Below are 17,461 nucleotides of genomic sequence, written 5' to 3'. Positions count from 1 at the left end.
GAAGGTCAAGGAGTAGATTTAATTCTGCATGCTGCTGGGTAAGTATTGAGCAAAACGTCAGCACGCGAAACAACTTTTCTCGGCTTAGTGTCCAAGTCTTCAGTTGTACCGCAGCCGTTTTGTTGAATCGCGTCAAACTATTCGATCCGTCGCGATCGTCAGAGGACGCGTTTTGCATTTTTTAATCAAGTTAGGCCTTTTGTTTCGCGCCACAATGAGCTTTTGTTTTTGATCCCCAATAATACGTATTTCTCTTTGCCACGGTCGTGTTAATATTACAAAGAGGTATGTAAAATGTATATGTTTTTGCTAAAGTCTAAATTTAAAATTGGGATGCACTTTAGCTACCTTAAAATGTCTGATTTCTGCTGTTTAAAATATTTTGTTTGATATTTAATTGTTTTTTTGTTTTCACTTGTTTAAATAGTTTCACTTCCGTTTAAAAAATTCATTTCATTCAAAATTTGAGTTAGAGACGATTTAAGATACCTAATTGAAATTTGAACCACAAATATACAATTTAATAAATTAATAAATATTTAATAAGGTACAATAAAACTTTTATTTACAAAACACCAAATGTCGTTAGAAATAAAAGTATTCGAAAGGCAAGTTAAAAAATATGGTGTCCTATTCAAATTAGCCAAGTTATAGCCACTTAGAGTTCTTATTGGATTAAAACACATTTTTGTCCTATAAGGCCGGATACCTTCTTTAATTATACTTCTTCATACCTTAGATACTTTTTATGTATTTGAAAATTTAAAATTAGGTGACATTTTGATAAAAAACTTTAAGGTTTAGGCTTGGATTTACGTATCCTAAACGTAATTGAAACATACACTTTTTTTGTAGAATTTAAAATACTACATCGAATTATGAGCAAATATGCCAAGCTCATTTTTTTTTAAATCCGCAAACAATCTACAAACAATTTTTTTAATCTCAATGTTCAGCTTAATCTTTTCTTTTTATACGTTTCCTTTAACTAGAAAATTACAATTTTTCAAAGAAACTTTCACAGGCTACTGTAATGCTATTTACAAATCTTGCGCAGAAAGATTTGTAAATAAAAATTATTATACAGAGATAATTAAGAAAGTTGAGAAAATCAAACACACACAAATGTTACCCACATATTTTTATAGTTTATCTCCAATAAGAATGCAACAACGTTGAACGCAAAAGCAGAGTAAATGTAACCGCCATCAAGGTTTTTCCCGTTTTTACATCGTTTTATAACAATTCCTTTCTATAATTTTTTTTTGGCGTGAGTAACTTGCATATGAGAATAAATCGATTGATAATATAACTAGATTCATGAGTAACGGCTTGAAGCTATAAAGACATTGGACATTAGCTGATTCAAACCATCTAGCTATTACGTAATATAGAAGGACTGTAAAATTTTCATAAAAAAGTGGATGATTTTCTACGCACGTGTCTAATTTTCACACACCAACCTGCACTTTGTTCCTTTTTGCCGCCAGTTCTTATTGGTCGGTCTTGGTTAGTGACATTTGAAATGTCATTTCCTTTTGGTTAAAAGCGAGTTCTAAAATAACTCGCGCTATATGAGTTAAAACATTACAGTACAAAAAAGACTTTTTCTACGCCCGCTTGTAAAATATCTAATTATACACCGATCTAGCGTGCGGGAAGCGTCACTTTACCATGTGAGTTTCTTGTCCCACGGATTCGAGCCACTTCGGACATTTCCGGGATATTACCGCACGAGTTTGGAAGCAATCGAATGTTTTCGGAGATTTTACCGCACGGCTTGAATTTTGAAGTTTGTCAATTCTGACGGTCATGTCAGTGAATGTATTCGTGTTGTTTTGCAAAAATGCAACACGATTTGGTTAGTTTGGTTTAGTTAGTTAGTCACTCGTTTATTAAACACTTGCTCCGCTCGTGCTAAACAAACTTGTGACTCAAATGCCGTTTACTGCACTTGTTGCATAATATGCTAGATCTAAACAGTTTTATGTTTTTAAAGAAACAATTTGAATCATCTATACAAGTTCTAATTTTTTATTCTTGGCATTTGTGACCTAAATGTTTATCCAAAACTAATTCCAACATGCATCTGAATTATTTCTGCTGTCTACTTATTAATAAAAACTTTTTATTTCTTTACTGCAGCTCATATAAGAAAAATATTCAATCATTTCCAGGCTACTGTGACAATCTTTGAATAAAAAATGTAGCGATAAAAGTTTTCCGTTACACAGGAAAGTACCCTTCATTTTTCATTGAATAATTTGTAGGACTTCCTGGCGGGAAAGCCGAGCATAGAAAAATCTACCTTTGAACACGACTCGCGTTGCGCCTCAAGATCAATCTCAAGGTTTCTCGATAATTAACTCACCTGTATCGGTGATTATTAACGCATTATCGCATCACATTTCGCGGTCCAGTGCGGTTTATTAAAAGAAACATACGTCCATAAAATACAGGAATAAAAAAAAATGCATAGAAAACTACTAGAAATCTATTTTAATTTCATGGTCTAAGATATTGCGACTCGGTGTTCGTTAAGTTTATTAATTAATTTATTTCCTTACTTAGACAATTTTTGAAATACGTAAAGTTGAAACAGTGTTGAAGATTACAAAGGTAGATAATACTAAAAAGGGTTTTGCAAAAAAATGAGTAGTCTTCAGAATATTGACACTTATGCGCCAGATAATCTTTGTTAACACTGGTTCTTGATTTTATCTGTGAATGATTTAAAGGCGGCGAATTTTATTGACGATTAAATCAGCGGAAGTTGAATATTATGCATGTACATACATACATAGCGATGCGTGAGTTGGTGAATGATGCTAAATTTTGTATCTTATTTTATGTACCATAGAAACAAAAGAGATTATCAGAATGTACCTCCACATTGTAAGTGTGCATTTTTTTACGAATTTCTCAATATAAGGCTCATATAACAGGTCGAACATATATGCCAAATTTTAAATAGTTAACTGAAAATGAAAATAAGTCACTAATTCGTGATAGCATAGTTTAAAAATAATAGATAAGGTTGTGTGATGAAGAAAACGAAGAACGAGAAAGTGATGAGACAGATCAATATGTAGAAAATACTGATGACGAACAAAATACCGAAGATATAGGAAGAAAGGAAAAGCTTTATGAAGACTATGACTTGAATTCTACGCTGTTAGCATACAGAAAGAGACAAGAGCAAATGCCTAAAACCAACTGAAGAAGAAAAAAAGAGTACGTGAAAAAGTAATAGATGGATATATTAACAAAAATAAAATTCAACATAAGGAAAAAGTTCTTAGTAAGAAATGGGTATTTAAAATAAAAAATGATAAACGTTTCAAGGCAAGGTTAGTAGTAAGAGGATGCGAGTAAACATGTGGTGTGAACTACGATGACATTTTTAGGCAACTGCACAGGAATTTGGTTTTACATATTTTGACATAAAAACAGTACTTTTACTTGGTAAATTGAAGGATGGATATGAAGATAAGAGAAACTTGATTTGCAAGCTACAAAAATTGCTTTATGGCTTGAAACAAGCTCCTAAAATTTGGAATGATACTTTTACAGATTTTATCAAACAAAATGGACTACATCAATTTAAAACTGAACAATGGATATTTATCAATAAAAGGATTTAATAATTGCCATTATATGTCGATGATGGATTTGTGATTGGCAGTAAAATAAGAAGAAAACTGAAAACCGAATTTGACGTAACTATAAGTGAAAATATAAACAACTTTATTGGAATATAATTCAACAGATTTTTAAAAATATATAATATCTAAGAGGTATTCGAAATACAAAGCACATATCTTAAAGTTTGGTTGTGTTTAATACTAATCGTTTTTTCCTAATATACTTTTGTTGTCAAGCAGTTATGATATTTTGTAATTTTTATTTTAATTTTTGCCTACTCTGTTTGGTAAGGCTCACATAATAGTTATTGTTGGACTTTGTGAAAGACTCGACAACAAGGCTAACAGTGCGAATCTAGCGCGAGTGCGGGGCGGCACGACGAGAGCCGAGAGAGCTTTGCAAGACGTCGACAGAGACGGTGGGAAGAAAGAAGCGAGACGGAGCGATGGCGAGAAGTCGGGAAGAGCAGAGCGAGCCGTCACAGAATTTGTTATTAAGTTTTCTTCGTTTAAGTGTTTCGTAAAAATAAAACAGTAATTACAATCCACTCGAATTGTAATTACTGTTTTTTGTGAAAACTCAATATTTTGATTGGTGTTTTCATAATAAATTTATAAAATTAAATATGTGTACTTTGTATTTGAACTTGCTTTTATGTGTTATATATTTTTGTAAATCTAGTGACAATCCGAATAAAAGTATTAATAAATAATAATAACTACGCCAATGGATCCTACGTAAAATAAGTAATAAGTAATAAATAAGTTTACGTATAACCGAGCTGAAAATGCAAAATCCAAGATAGCTACGACGTTTCTGTTTGTCACCTTTATTTCACAAAAGTTAGCTTTAGGTAATGAAAACCGTAACACGCTAACTTGATTAATAAGAAAGACATGTCGTAAAATCCTGTGAATCAATCAAAAATGGACACCTGAAAATTTTCAGGAAATGCACGGAAATTCGGCGGTCCATGTTCGCGACGTCGTGAAAAGTTATGGAGATAAGAAAATATTGGACAGTTTGTGCATGACCGTCGAAAGAGGATCCATGTGAGTAATAATTTTAACAATGGATAAAATGTTATGCGAACTGTTTTAACGTGAATTTTTAGATATGGACTTTTGGGGGCCAGCGGATGCGGAAAAACAACTCTGTTGAGCTGCATAGTGGGGCGGAAAAGTTTCCATTCGGGGGAGATATGGGTTTTGGGCGGTAAACCGGGCGAGAAAAACAGCGGCGTACCGGGCCCGAGAGTGGGATATATGCCGCAAGTAAGCAAAAATGTTGCCAATATTTTGAAACCTATTTTTTTTATTTGATCGTAAACGCGGCATTTAAATTTGACAGCCTTCTTTGCAAAAGTTAGGTGCTTTATTTCGATGGGTCTTGATTTTGTTACAAGGTTTACAATGTTTCCGAAAAATAACACACACTGATACCGATTTTTAATAAAATTTTACGATAAATAATTGCTCACCTGTATGCCACACAAGTATTTAGCATGTAATTACACATTTTTCAAATTAAATTTAATGCTCTGAGTGGAACAATATATCATATATCTAATTATAGAATGTAAGCATAGTTTTTTAAAAATGTAATTACATCACTAAATCAAACTTACATTATGTGTATTTACCATATATTTATTAGATAATGTAGTACGGTAAAAATTGATGCGCCGCAGGCGGCATTGATATTTTCGTGCATGCCTCTACATTCCACTCATTAACCTGCACCGTCCGCCATTTTCTTTCTAAGCAGTGATTAGTTCGTTTTGCCCGAACATTTAACGAAATCAAGGATACTTAGGGAACATATTGCCGTAAAAATGTCGCATTCAAACTTATTTACGTTGTTTTAGCGGCAATGTTGATTGTCAAATGCCGCAATGGGCCTTTTCAACATTTTTTCCTTCGCCAGTTTCCTTTATTATCGGTATTTGGAGGCGTCTCTATATCTCCAATAGCTGTAAGGTATTTACAATAACATGTGGCGTGCTTTTGGCTGATGTATATGCGTAGAATATGTTTTGCATATATGTATTTTTTCCTGTGTATTATTACAGTAACAATATTTTTCTTAATAGTTTACAGGAAAACAATTAAAATCTAAATTCTTTTTTTCTGATACTGTTGCTATAGCGCCAAAGCAAAATTAGTGGTACATTTCTTTGCGAGCTTTAAAAAACCGCTATTAAAAAGGTTTGTTTATAAAACATCTGATTCTATTCTACAGTTAAGAGCGCCAAGTTTTTTAAAAATATTTTTCAATATAATCGCCCTTAACTTCAATACACTTATTACATCTCTTTATTAACAACTCAATCCCTTAAAAAAAAATTCTTTTGGTTTGTCTAAAACAGTCTCTTTTAACTCAAGTGCGTCGTTAAACCGCCGTCCACGTAAGTCCTTTTTCAAATATCCAAACAAATAATAGTAGCTGGGGGCCATATCTGGACTATAGGGTGGATGATCTATCTGTTGGAACCCACACTGTAAAATGGCAGCTTGTGCAACACCAGCGGTATGGACATGTGCATTATTGTGCAAAAGACGCACTGCTCTGGTCAGTTTTCCTCGACGTTTTACACTTATGCAGTCTCGCAATTTATGTAATAATGTTCCGTAATATTTACCATTGACAGCGGTATTAGTTTCTGCAAATTTATCAAAAGAATTCCTTCACAATCCACTTTTTTTGTTGACTGGCAGACTCTGAATTTTCTTGGAGGTGCTTCACCGTTACGACGCCACTCCATTGATTATTTTTTCGATAAAGGGTCATAATAGAGAAACATAGTTTCATCTCCCGTCACAATCGTTTCTATCACAGGCTTCGGTTCCGACCCACAGAGTTCCAAAAAAGACCGCGCACACTCGACACGGCGTTGTTTTTGAATAGCCGAAAGCTTTTTAGGAACCCATCTTGTACGAACCTTACGCATACCTGCGGGACACATGCCCCATTCGAAAACGTTTTGCCCATTCTTTCACTACAGAATACGAAGGAGAACTTTGAGCGTACACACTATCCAGCCTTTCTTTGATAATTTTAGGTGCTAACCTTTCTTTTGTCAAAAACTTTATGACTGCTCTATATTATTTGCAACATTTTTTTGTACACGTCTTGTTTAAAATGCTGTCAATAAAAAAACTATTTGACGCAAGACTTCAATTTTTTTTCGCAGCAGGCAACCTTTTTTTTACGGTGCTCGCGATGTTGCCGTTGCTAGGCAGTTTTGAAGATTGACCATGGATCATAAAAAATATTTATCGAGATCAGCAATTCTTGCACTGTTGAACAGTGGTAAAAATATCCCACACAACTCCTAACAGAAACTATACTTGGTACCACTTTATTTCACTTGTAAATACACATCTAGCCGTGTAACATTCTATTAGCAACGAGTTTGTCTCTGCACAACCATAAGACCAAAACTAATTTTCAATTACAATTTGCCCGGAAAATAACATTGTCAACTTTACCAACTTTAATTGCATTCAGGATATAGCGCTTGTAGGGGAGTTTACGGTTAGGGACGCAGTGTTCTTCTTCGGGAGGGTGCTGAGTATGAAGGACAACCTGATTAAAGAAAGGTTCGAGCACCTTTCGAAGCTGTTGGAGTTGCCTCCGCACGACAGGTACCGGCATGCCGTCGCTGCGATCGATTTAATTAATTAAATCGATGTTTTTCGCAGGTTCTTGAAGGACTGCAGCGGAGGTCAACAGAGACGAGTATCATTCGCGGCCGCCATGGTGCACAAACCAGAATTGCTCATTTTAGACGAGCCCACGGTGGGAGTTGATCCTGTATTAAGAGAAAGGTATTCACACCGATTTTTGCATTTCTTATGATTTAGAATTACTTATCATAACGCCCAAAGCAGGAAAGTCCGAAAACAAGCATACATACGAATACGTCACTACTGGATATTTATTTTGCAATGCTTTATGTTTTTTGGTCAGGTATTTATTTCGTTTCGGAATAATCTAACACCTTCGCCAAATTCCGTCAGGTCCAGTTGAGCTTCTTATAATGAGTGTATGATAATGTTCATTTATTTCTATTTTTCTCATAAAATTTTAACGGTACCGTTAGCAATTTAATTGTGCCTTAGTTAAAGGCTAAAATAAACATTGAAGAAGTGTTCATTCTATGAATTGACATTAAATTCTTTTGTTTTTTTTTTGGAATTATAAAGATAATAAAAAGAATGTAGTCTGCAAAGGGATGTTCCCTTCCCATCTCGGTTATACTGGATGTTTCAAACAACGTTTTGATAATTTATAGAGTAATAGAATATGGAAAAATAATCCAGAATATACGGCTCTGTAAAAAAGGTCTTGAAAACCCTTTTTTTATAGTTATATTTTTAAAACGGCTCAAGGGACCTAAATGAAATTTATACCTTTGATTGTGTCGTAAAATCTACTGCTAATCAACATTATTAAGTTATTTTAAGTAATTTTCAAATTTTCATGTGCTAGAACGAACTTCTCAAATTGTTGTTTCGCAATAACAGTCTTGAAGTAAAAATATTGCATTTTGAAATTAAATTTTTTGAACAGTAACTTTTATAACCCAATTAAAGGTGATTGTGGTGTAAATTTAATTGAGGTATCATATTTTGATGTTTGTCAATTAGGACCTTTTTTTCTTATTTAACAATAAACTGAATTTCATTCTTGTTCATTGAAAAACATAACTTCAGTGAAGTTTAGTTAATAGAAATTAAGCTATTGCTCTTATGAATTCGTCAAACTGGTACATTTAAAACTGAAAAATATTTTCGACGACTAATTGCTGGATGCGCCATTTATCTAACATTTGTAGTCCGCGAAATAGTCACAAAATACAATATTTTACAGAATATGGAACTTTTTAGTCGAGACTGTGGCTAAAGAAAATACGGCTGTGATTATTACTACGCATTACATAGAGGAAGCTAAAGAAGCAAATAAAGTACGTAGATCTATGATCATTTCGATCGGTGACTTCGATTAACTTCGTTATTTGACGATTTTTTGATATTTATTTTGCAGATAGGATTAATGCGGGGAGGCAAACTCCTAGCTGAAGAATCTCCGAGTAGATTGTTGACTTTGTTTCAAACCGATACGTTGGAAGAGGCCTTTTTAATACTAAGCAGGAAGCAAGAAGAAGGACGACTAAACAATGTGATCGAGACGATCGCGAGGGAACAAAATGGCGATATAGCGTTGCAATCCGCCTCGTCTACTACGTCAGTCGTCACATTCGATGTCGCATACGGATCCAAAGATGTAAGAATTATATATATATATATATATATATATATATATATATATATATATATATATATATATATATATATATATATATATATATATACACAGGGTTTTTCACTTAAAACTCCGCTTGCCAATAACTCCAAAACGAAAAGGAATATTTAATTTATGTAAAAAGTAGTCAAAGTGTGGGGTCAAGTAGATATTTCCTAAAGTTTAAAAAATTCGACGCCTGCAAAGAGCTGGGCGTCGCGACGGGTCGAAAAATTATTCGATTGCAGAGACTTTGGAAATACGCGCATACAAAAGTACATATTATTTAAAAACTTTTTTGTTATTTACTCAAACTTATTTACTTTACCCGTTTCTAAGTTATACCGATTTAAAGTAAACATTTCTTGATTAATAAAAAATGTGATTAACGCTTATTTTTACAAGTATGCCATGAATGTTAGTTATTATGGCAACCATTGTTGTCGCAGTTGTTTTAAGTGCAATTACAAACAATAGATTTCAACTATTTTAGTATGATTTTATTTATTATTTTTTATCGATTTAGTTCTGATAACATGATAAATAAATAAAAAAACAGTAAAATACCTACAAGTTAATAACCAAAATTATTATTGCAATTAACTACATAATAAGACATTTCAAAAATTTTGTTCAAAATTATGTCCGTCTGCTCGAACACAATTATCAAAAACTTTTAACAGATGAGCTTGGTTGGGTCACTTGTAGGAGAGCCCTTCTTGTGATAGCGGCACACGCTGCACTAATTTTGTTAATGAGATCAGCCATATCTTCGATAGGTTCTTCATAGATAACGTTTTTTAGGTAGCCCCAAAGAAAGTAATCTGGTGGTGTAATGTGCGGGGACCTCGCCGGCCACCTTACCGGTCCATTAGTACCAAACCATCTATTGGGATATTCTCGGCTCAAATACCTCGTTACTATTTGGGCATTATGTGCAGGCGCTCCATCCTGCTGTAGCCACATATTCATTCTAATGTCAAGAGGCACTTCTTCTAATAGTTCCGGAAGTGTAGTTTGAAGAAATCTTAAATAGCGATCTGCATTTAAAGTTCCTTCGTAAAAGTAAGGTCCAATAAGGAATCCATTTAATATGCCACACCAAACATTGATACTAAAAATTCGTTGGTTACCTCTTTCTGTAATCCAACGAGGATGGTTTTCGGACCAAAAACGACAGTTGTGTCTATTAACGATTCCATTATTTTGAAATCGACTTTCGTCGCTCCATAAAATTTTCGAGAGAAAATTTGCATCTTGGCTATACAAATCGGACAATGTCGCTAAGAAATACATTCTTCTAGCATAATCGCCTGGTTCTAGTTTATGAACTAGTTTACTTTTGTACGGGTGAAAAGAGTTTCTATGTAGAATTCTCCACGAAGAACTTATAGTAACACCGGTATTTTCTTTTATCTCGGATAGGGATATCTTGGGGTTATTATCAACCTGCTGAATTACAGCAGCAGTATTTTCATCATTTGTAGCAGTCCTATTCCTATCTCTTTTAGGTTTTATGAAGCTGCCATATTCTCTTAAGTTTTTACATAAACTTGAAAAGGTTTTTGCATCGGGGACTCTTCTATGCGGATAACGCCGTGCGTAAACTCTTTTTGCTTCTCTACAATTGCATCTGCATTCTCCAAACACCAGTAACATGTCTACTTTTTCTTCATTGCTAAATTGCACCATTTTCACATAATAATTCTTAGTTTTTTTTAAACCGAACAAATTTGAATATTTCTTGTGACGAAATGTGACAATTTTTTGATACAGCAATAACAACTTACGTTTGTAATTGCACTTACAACTGCGATAACAATGATTGTCATAGTAACTAACATTCACGGCATACTTGTAAAAATAAGCGTTAATCACATTTTTTATTAATCAAGAAATGTTTACTTTAAATCGGTATAACTTAGAAACGGGTAAAGTAAATAAGTTTGAGTAAATAACAAAAAAGTTTTTAAATAATATGTAATTTTGTATGCGCGTATTTCCAAAGTCTCTGCAATCGAATAATTTTTCGACGCGTCGCGACGCCCAGCTCTTTGCAGGCGTCGAATTTTTTTAACTTTAGGAAATATCTACTTGACCCCACACTTTGACTACTTTTTACATAAATTAAATATTTCTTTTCGTTTTGGACTTATTGGCGTGCGGAGTTTTAAGTGAAAAACCCTGTATATATATATATATATATATATATATATATATATATATATATATATATATATATATATATATATATATATATATATATACAGGGTGTTATCACTTTCAAGAGCTAATTGAGATGATTTTTGTTTAATTAATTAAATAAATTTTAAAAAAGAATTTATTTTGGAATTATTTTATCGATAAAAATATTCATTTTCATGCTTTCCTTGACGCCAACTGGTGAAAGCAGAAGAATAAAATTTATCCAATATACAGTGCTTCTATGCATCTACCAAATTTCAATAATATATTAAAAAAATCGAACAATAGAAATGATGAACAACAGTTTTTTTTTTATTAAACTACACTCTTAAGGATCAGCACATTATTATGAAACATCCCCTATAAATATATAAAGTTTCATAATTTGTTAACACCTTATATATTTATATTAATTTTTGTTATGCTAGAAGAGAAAACAATTGTTTCCACATTAAAACTATGAAAAAAAACTAACACAGTAAAAACTAAGAAAAAAATACCGAATTTGATTTATTAAAATCGAAATACTTTAAAATAAGTGCCGAATAAGATACAAATTAGCACAAAATCTTGTCAGATTATTTTGAAACGATTGAATTAGTAAATAAAAAGAGTACTCGAATTCCAGGAACTTACTTCGGATAAAAAGAGACAAAAAATAAAGAAAGCATCGAAAACGAGTATAAACGGTGACCGAATGAGGGCGCTGATGGACAAAAATTGGAAACAGTTCTACAGGAACGTTACGTGAGTATTGATCTAACAGTACCATTTTGCATATTGCATCTTCTTTGGAACGTACTTGTAAATTGGAGTTAATTTCAATTTGAAAAAAAAGTCAATCAATAACACCAATTATTATTATTAGCATTATAAAAAAAGTAAATAATTATCAATAGATGATTTATTTTAATAACAAATTTCTTGGAAACATGTGTTTTAAATAATAATTAATATAAATGAAAAAAATGTCAATAAGTAATACCTATCTGGAATTCTTAAAAAATGTGCCTCTTTAAATTTATTATAGCATTAATTTATTAATGCCGAGCAGTAAGCAACCTTTAATCGGGTATCGGAGCAAATTTCTTAGAACCTCAATTAATCAGTTCATAAAAAACTATTGCATTTTTTCGGATATAATTATGTGCAGACATGCAGCAAAAAAGAATGCTTTAGTTTCAATTTAAGAATTTGGGGATTTTTATTACACAGTGAGAGACAAGACCATGTTTAATCATTACAATTAATAAAAAAATGAAATAGAAAAAATACAAAAAAAGAATGCTTCAGTTTCAATTTAAGTATTTAGGGATTTTTATTACACACTGGACCATGTTTAATCATTATAATTAATAATAAAAAAAAATAAAAAGAAAAAATACAACGGCACGCGGTGTTCCCAAGCGGTCACCCATCCAAGTACTAACCGCGCCCGACGCTGCTTAACTTCAGAGATCGGACGGGATCTGGTGTATCAGCGTGGTATGGCCGTTGCATGTAAAATTTAATTTCTTTAAAGAACGTAAACTAGAATTGGCAATAAAAATGATAAAAGAATACAACGGCACGCGGTGTTCCCAAGCGGTCACCCATCCAAGTACTAACCGCGCCCGACGCTGCTTAACTTCAGAGATCGGACGGGATCTGGTGTATCAGCGTAGTATGGCCGTTGCATGTTTAATTTTAATTTTTTCAAGATGAATATTCAAGCTTCATGTGAAAATTATTGGTATTAACAATTTTATGTAACTCTCCTATTTGATTGTCATTGCGTAAAACGAAAGCACTTTACTTAAGAAATGATTGCTACTACTACCGAAAGCAACTATTAGAAATGTTTGATTAACGTCCTCCTGGACGCTTACAGAGGCATCATGTTTCTCATCACGTTTCCAATCATACAAATCCTGTGTTTTCTCTACGGGGTTGGAGGTGACGTCAAGGGCCTCAAACTGGGAATCGTGAATCAAGAAAATTTGAACACAGCTTGTCAAAATTTCCCCTTTAACGGTACTGCGGAGCCCTACGGATTCAGCGATTGTCACTTTCGCAATATAAGTTGTAGATTTTTGACATACTTAGACCACCCCATGATTACTAAGGTAATTAAGAAGAAAAATACTATAATTTCGGGTTCAAAATAAAATATCGTTTAGGTTTATTTCGACACTCTGGACGAAGCTACAGAGGCAATAACGCACGGCGAGATTTTGGGCGCCCTCTACATGAGCAGTAATTTTTCTGAATCTTTCGAGGAAAGGGTAAGTCGGAAAATCAACTTTAATTAATAAATTAAATGAAATTAAATACTTTGTTTTTGCTTGTTACTTAAATTACAATCACAATATTTTAGCAGTAAGCCAAAAAGAAAAAAATTATTACTAACAAATAGTAATAAAAAAGTATAAATAACTGAATACGTAAAATACATATAAACTTTTCTTTAAATGTCAATAATATGTTTTCATTAATGCAGGATTAGTTGATAAATAAATAGATATTTTGAAAAAATATTTACATTAAGTTGATTATCTTTTTATCATCAAAATTACCGTAAAAAATACATAATAAAAGTGATTACTCAAAACGATAAATAGCAGGATATATACACAGAAGATTAGAAAGATTAAAAACAGAAAAAAAAACTTCTAAACAAAAAGCGAAATAATTGAAAACATTTTTTCAACAAAATCGTATACTAACGTACACAAGAATGCAAATCTTGATATATTATATTTTGTTCAAGATTAAGCAAGGCAAGGACGCAGATTCTTGGATTACAGATTTCGGCGAGATAAAGGTCTACATGGACATGTCTAACAGACAAACCGGCGCTACATTAAAATACAAACTGTATAATTTATTTTTCGATTTTCAAGAAGAACTGTTCAACGAGTGCAGATGGGCGAAGGGGCTGGGAAATTTACCCGTGCGGGAAGAGTTTGTCTATGGTCACGAGGATGAATCCTATACGATTTACATGACTCCCGGATCACTTATAACGTAAGACGTAACACGGCACTTAATTTTTCGAGTTGCTAGAACGTTTTTGTTCTGAAATAACTTTTATATGATGATAATATGATACTGTTAAATTGTCTTTGTGTCTTTTTTACTTCATCTCTTTCTATTTTCTGCAGGTTTCTTTAGTTTCTTCGCTATATTTGCAGGCTTGTTAATTGATACTTTGTTGTTTTCTGCTTAGAAGTTGGGCGTTAATATTAGAATGTAATTTATTTTTGTAGTATGGTATACTTCATGGGTTCGATGATGACGTCCCAGATCATGATAACGGACAGAAGGGAAGGCGTATGGGACCGTTCCATCGTAGCCGGGGTTACGTCTTTGGAAATCACGCTCTCCCATTTCATTCTCCAAGCGTGCATTATGGTGGTGCAAAGTTTCGAGGTGTTGGTGGTTGTCTTCGCTATTTTCCAGCAAGAATACTTGGGCAGCATGGCGTTGATAGCGTTCATCACGTACCTGGAGGGCATTTGTGGTATGGCCTACGGTAAGTGTGGACGGTTGAAGCTGAACGCCGCGTAAGTTTCTAATTGCGGGTCGTTTCGTAGGATTTTGGGTTTCAGTGATTTGCGAAGACCATTCTCAGGCTAATATCGTGGTGACCGGTGGATTTTTGCCGATGATGTTACTTTGCGGTGGGGTTTTATACGCGTAGAATATAACGAGTTAGGTTTTAATGGGCGCGTTTGCAGGATTAATATGGCCGACAGAAGCCATGGCATATCCTTTGCGCATCTTTGCCAAGTGTCTGCCCTTCACTTTGGCTATCGAATCGTTGAGGAATGTGGTCAAAAAGGGGTGGTCCTTCTGGGACCTGCAGGTGCTCCACGGTATAGGAGTCGGTTTCTTTTGGACGCTGTTCCTCGGAGTCGTTAGTATATGGATGATTAAGTTGAAGAGATAATACAATTGTCGCGTATGCTTTCATAATATAATATAACAAATTGAAATGTTGGTTTTGTTTTGATTTTTATCTCGTCGAGGCGTCTATCGTAATAAAAACAATCCACCTGGAATTTAATGGATCGGTTTCAAAATCCGACGATATTTTGAGGGTGTTAAATTTGGTGGAAAAAAATGTCGACGCTTTTGCATTTTAAACTGTTCATTTTTGAATTTATCAGTAAATCAACTACAAATTGGGTGTCTGTTACGTCTCTCTCTTTTTATTTAGCATACTGATTCACTGTAAACCTCCCTTTTATAAGTCTGAAGAAAGAGAACAATTCCGGTGCTACAGTTATAAATTGGCAGTAGAAATATTTTGATAAATGCGACTTTGCCAGATATGCCCGATGTAATGGCAACGCTGTTATTTTAAATGGATCATTCAATGTTTTATTACCAATTCGGATTCTATCGAACGTTCTAAGTAAAGCGATCTCCGCGGGTTTTTGAAAAACGGAGTAGCTAGTAGTGTTTTTCTTAGTATTGCGTTTTATTTATTTATGTACAAAAAATATCTATACAAAACTTCTCTAAACACCAGGGAGAACAAAATGTGCAAAATCTTTTGCTGGCATAAATGAATGTAAAATTATTACAATCTGTCAGAAATAAGTAAAAGAAAACAATAATAAAAAAAGGAAACGATTAAACTAGTATGAAATATAAAAATATCTGAATCACAGACTTTACAGAGTTGAATTAAATTGTGAAAGGGCTCAACTAGCTTACACTTTGTGACAAAAAAATTAAGCTAGAGAGCTCTCCTATGCTAATTAGCAGACAATTGTGGAGCTTCGGACCCAAGCTCGTGGTAATTCTGTAGTTCCTGACTTTGCTATTGAAGAAAAAACGATAAAAAATTTATTTTCTTTTAAAAACATATTTTTCTTCTTAGTGGATTTTATTTGCTAAATGAGAATGTTTGCTCTGATAATGTAGCCACATCCGAACAACTTTCATTTTGCATATTACATTTGACTGTTAAGACGGCAGATAGTATTTTCACTTCTCACTGCTCCAATAATGATTCTCCAGTGAAAATGCCCTTCAACAGCAGTATTAGTGCCTGGACAATATAACGAAATTTCTATTAACACTTTTAAATTTTCATGTGGGATATACTCTAAAATGCCGAAAGGTTTCTACCCATTTTTTGTCAAGTTCAATTTTCTCATCGTTCCATTTCCTCAATTTTTCTTCATTTTAATATACATTTATTCTTCGAATTTCTTTATAGAGAAAATTGTCATTAAAAACAATATTTTATCTCCATAATTACAAATTCGACTGCTGAAGAAACTTCTTTCCATTCGATTTTACTATTGAAACAATTTAATACTCTAAAGTTCACTATCCATTCTTCGATATATTCATAGAAAATTTTCTAAAAAAATTTGGATTGGAATTTTCCAAAACGGACAGTTTATTCTTTACAATTATTGGTAAAAATCTATAAATCTTGATTTACAGTGCAGTAGAAATTTTATCTCCTTCAATTTGGAGAGCAATTTTATGAAACAACTACGCTTGACATTTGTCAAGGCTTAAGAAATTGAACTTGATGCCTTTACAGGTGTGTCCTCCAAAATTAGTATTCTTATTTAAATTGTTGTTTGTTATAACACAAAAAGTGCAGTCCATGCTGCGAAAACTTTAATTATGGATTATTGTGTGAAAAGCATAACTGCCAATTTTTTTTCATTAGTTCCCTTTAAAAAATGTGTGCTGTGTCATGAGACTTTTTATATACTTTGTCTTTTGTCAATTTTTTGAAATTTAAAACCCATGTGTTGAATAGCTTTGCAGAACCTCAATTAATTGCTTTTTGGTATAATCTTCGTGAAAATAAATGTCGTTATTATACATGTAGTTTTGGATTGTTGATTGTGTCACATGAGGAAGGGGTTTTAGTCAACTGTCTATTAGGAGGAATGTTTGGAACTAGTTTGTTTTTAAACCAACTTTCAAATAAACCAGCGGTAATCCAGAGAAGAATCTTTAATATTTTTCGCAGACAGAGAAAGTCCATTTGGAATCCAACCATCTTTAGAGCCAACACGCAAAATAGTTTTTCTTTTAACTATTTTTGATGGCGCGTTTGTTTTACACTTATCAGTTGAGTCAACCCAACCCTTTTCCGGGGCATCATAAGTGTCGAACCAGGTTTCATCCAAGTAAATAATTGGCCTTTGTTGTTCTCTGTGAATCCTAATTTTCAATTTCTAGTTCTAAAAGATTCCATTAAAACTTGCCTTTTGACAATATTTTTAAATCTAAAACCCATGTGTTGAATACACTTCCATAAGGTAGTTCTGCCACATTAAGATAT

The 17,461-nt window shown here is 33.3% G+C and overlaps 1 protein-coding gene and 2 non-coding genes across 4 annotated transcripts; 1 reads left to right on the top strand and 2 right to left on the bottom strand.

Annotated features, from left to right (window-relative positions):
• The first annotated feature begins 61 nt into the window (after window positions 1-61).
• Window positions 62-15,131, top strand: LOC132703383 (ABC transporter G family member 23-like). Of its 2 annotated transcripts, none has more exons than XM_060672610.1 (14): window positions 62-285; window positions 4,594-4,697; window positions 4,760-4,919; window positions 7,156-7,292; window positions 7,350-7,475; window positions 8,521-8,614; window positions 8,695-8,934; window positions 11,786-11,904; window positions 13,028-13,262; window positions 13,317-13,421; window positions 13,907-14,163; window positions 14,406-14,671; window positions 14,733-14,819; window positions 14,877-15,131. In XM_060672610.1, the coding sequence occupies exons 2-14, from the start codon at window positions 4,597-4,599 to the stop codon at window positions 15,086-15,088; spliced, it is 2,139 nt and encodes a 712-aa protein (XP_060528593.1). In that variant the 5' UTR covers window positions 62-285; window positions 4,594-4,596; the 3' UTR covers window positions 15,089-15,131. The 2 variants fall into 2 exon arrangements, with proteins under 2 accessions (XP_060528593.1, XP_060528594.1); XM_060672611.1 differs by lacking the exon at window positions 62-285 and adding an exon at window positions 4,190-4,498.
• On the bottom strand, window positions 12,539-12,656 carry LOC132704224 (5S ribosomal RNA). The gene has a single exon (XR_009619245.1). It is a non-coding gene; the product is annotated as a 5S ribosomal RNA (ribosomal RNA).
• On the bottom strand, window positions 12,717-12,834 carry LOC132704226 (5S ribosomal RNA). The gene has a single exon (XR_009619247.1). It is a non-coding gene; the product is annotated as a 5S ribosomal RNA (ribosomal RNA).
• Window positions 15,132-17,461: the final 2,330 nt, after the last annotated feature.

Source organism: Cylas formicarius, unplaced genomic scaffold (assembly GCF_029955315.1).
Source record: "Cylas formicarius isolate icCylForm1 unplaced genomic scaffold, icCylForm1.1 PGA_scaffold_6__28_contigs__length_40554024, whole genome shotgun sequence".
In the NCBI taxonomy this organism is placed as follows: domain Eukaryota; kingdom Metazoa; phylum Arthropoda; class Insecta; order Coleoptera; family Brentidae; genus Cylas; species Cylas formicarius.
This window is presented reverse-complemented; position numbering and strand designations above follow the sequence as displayed.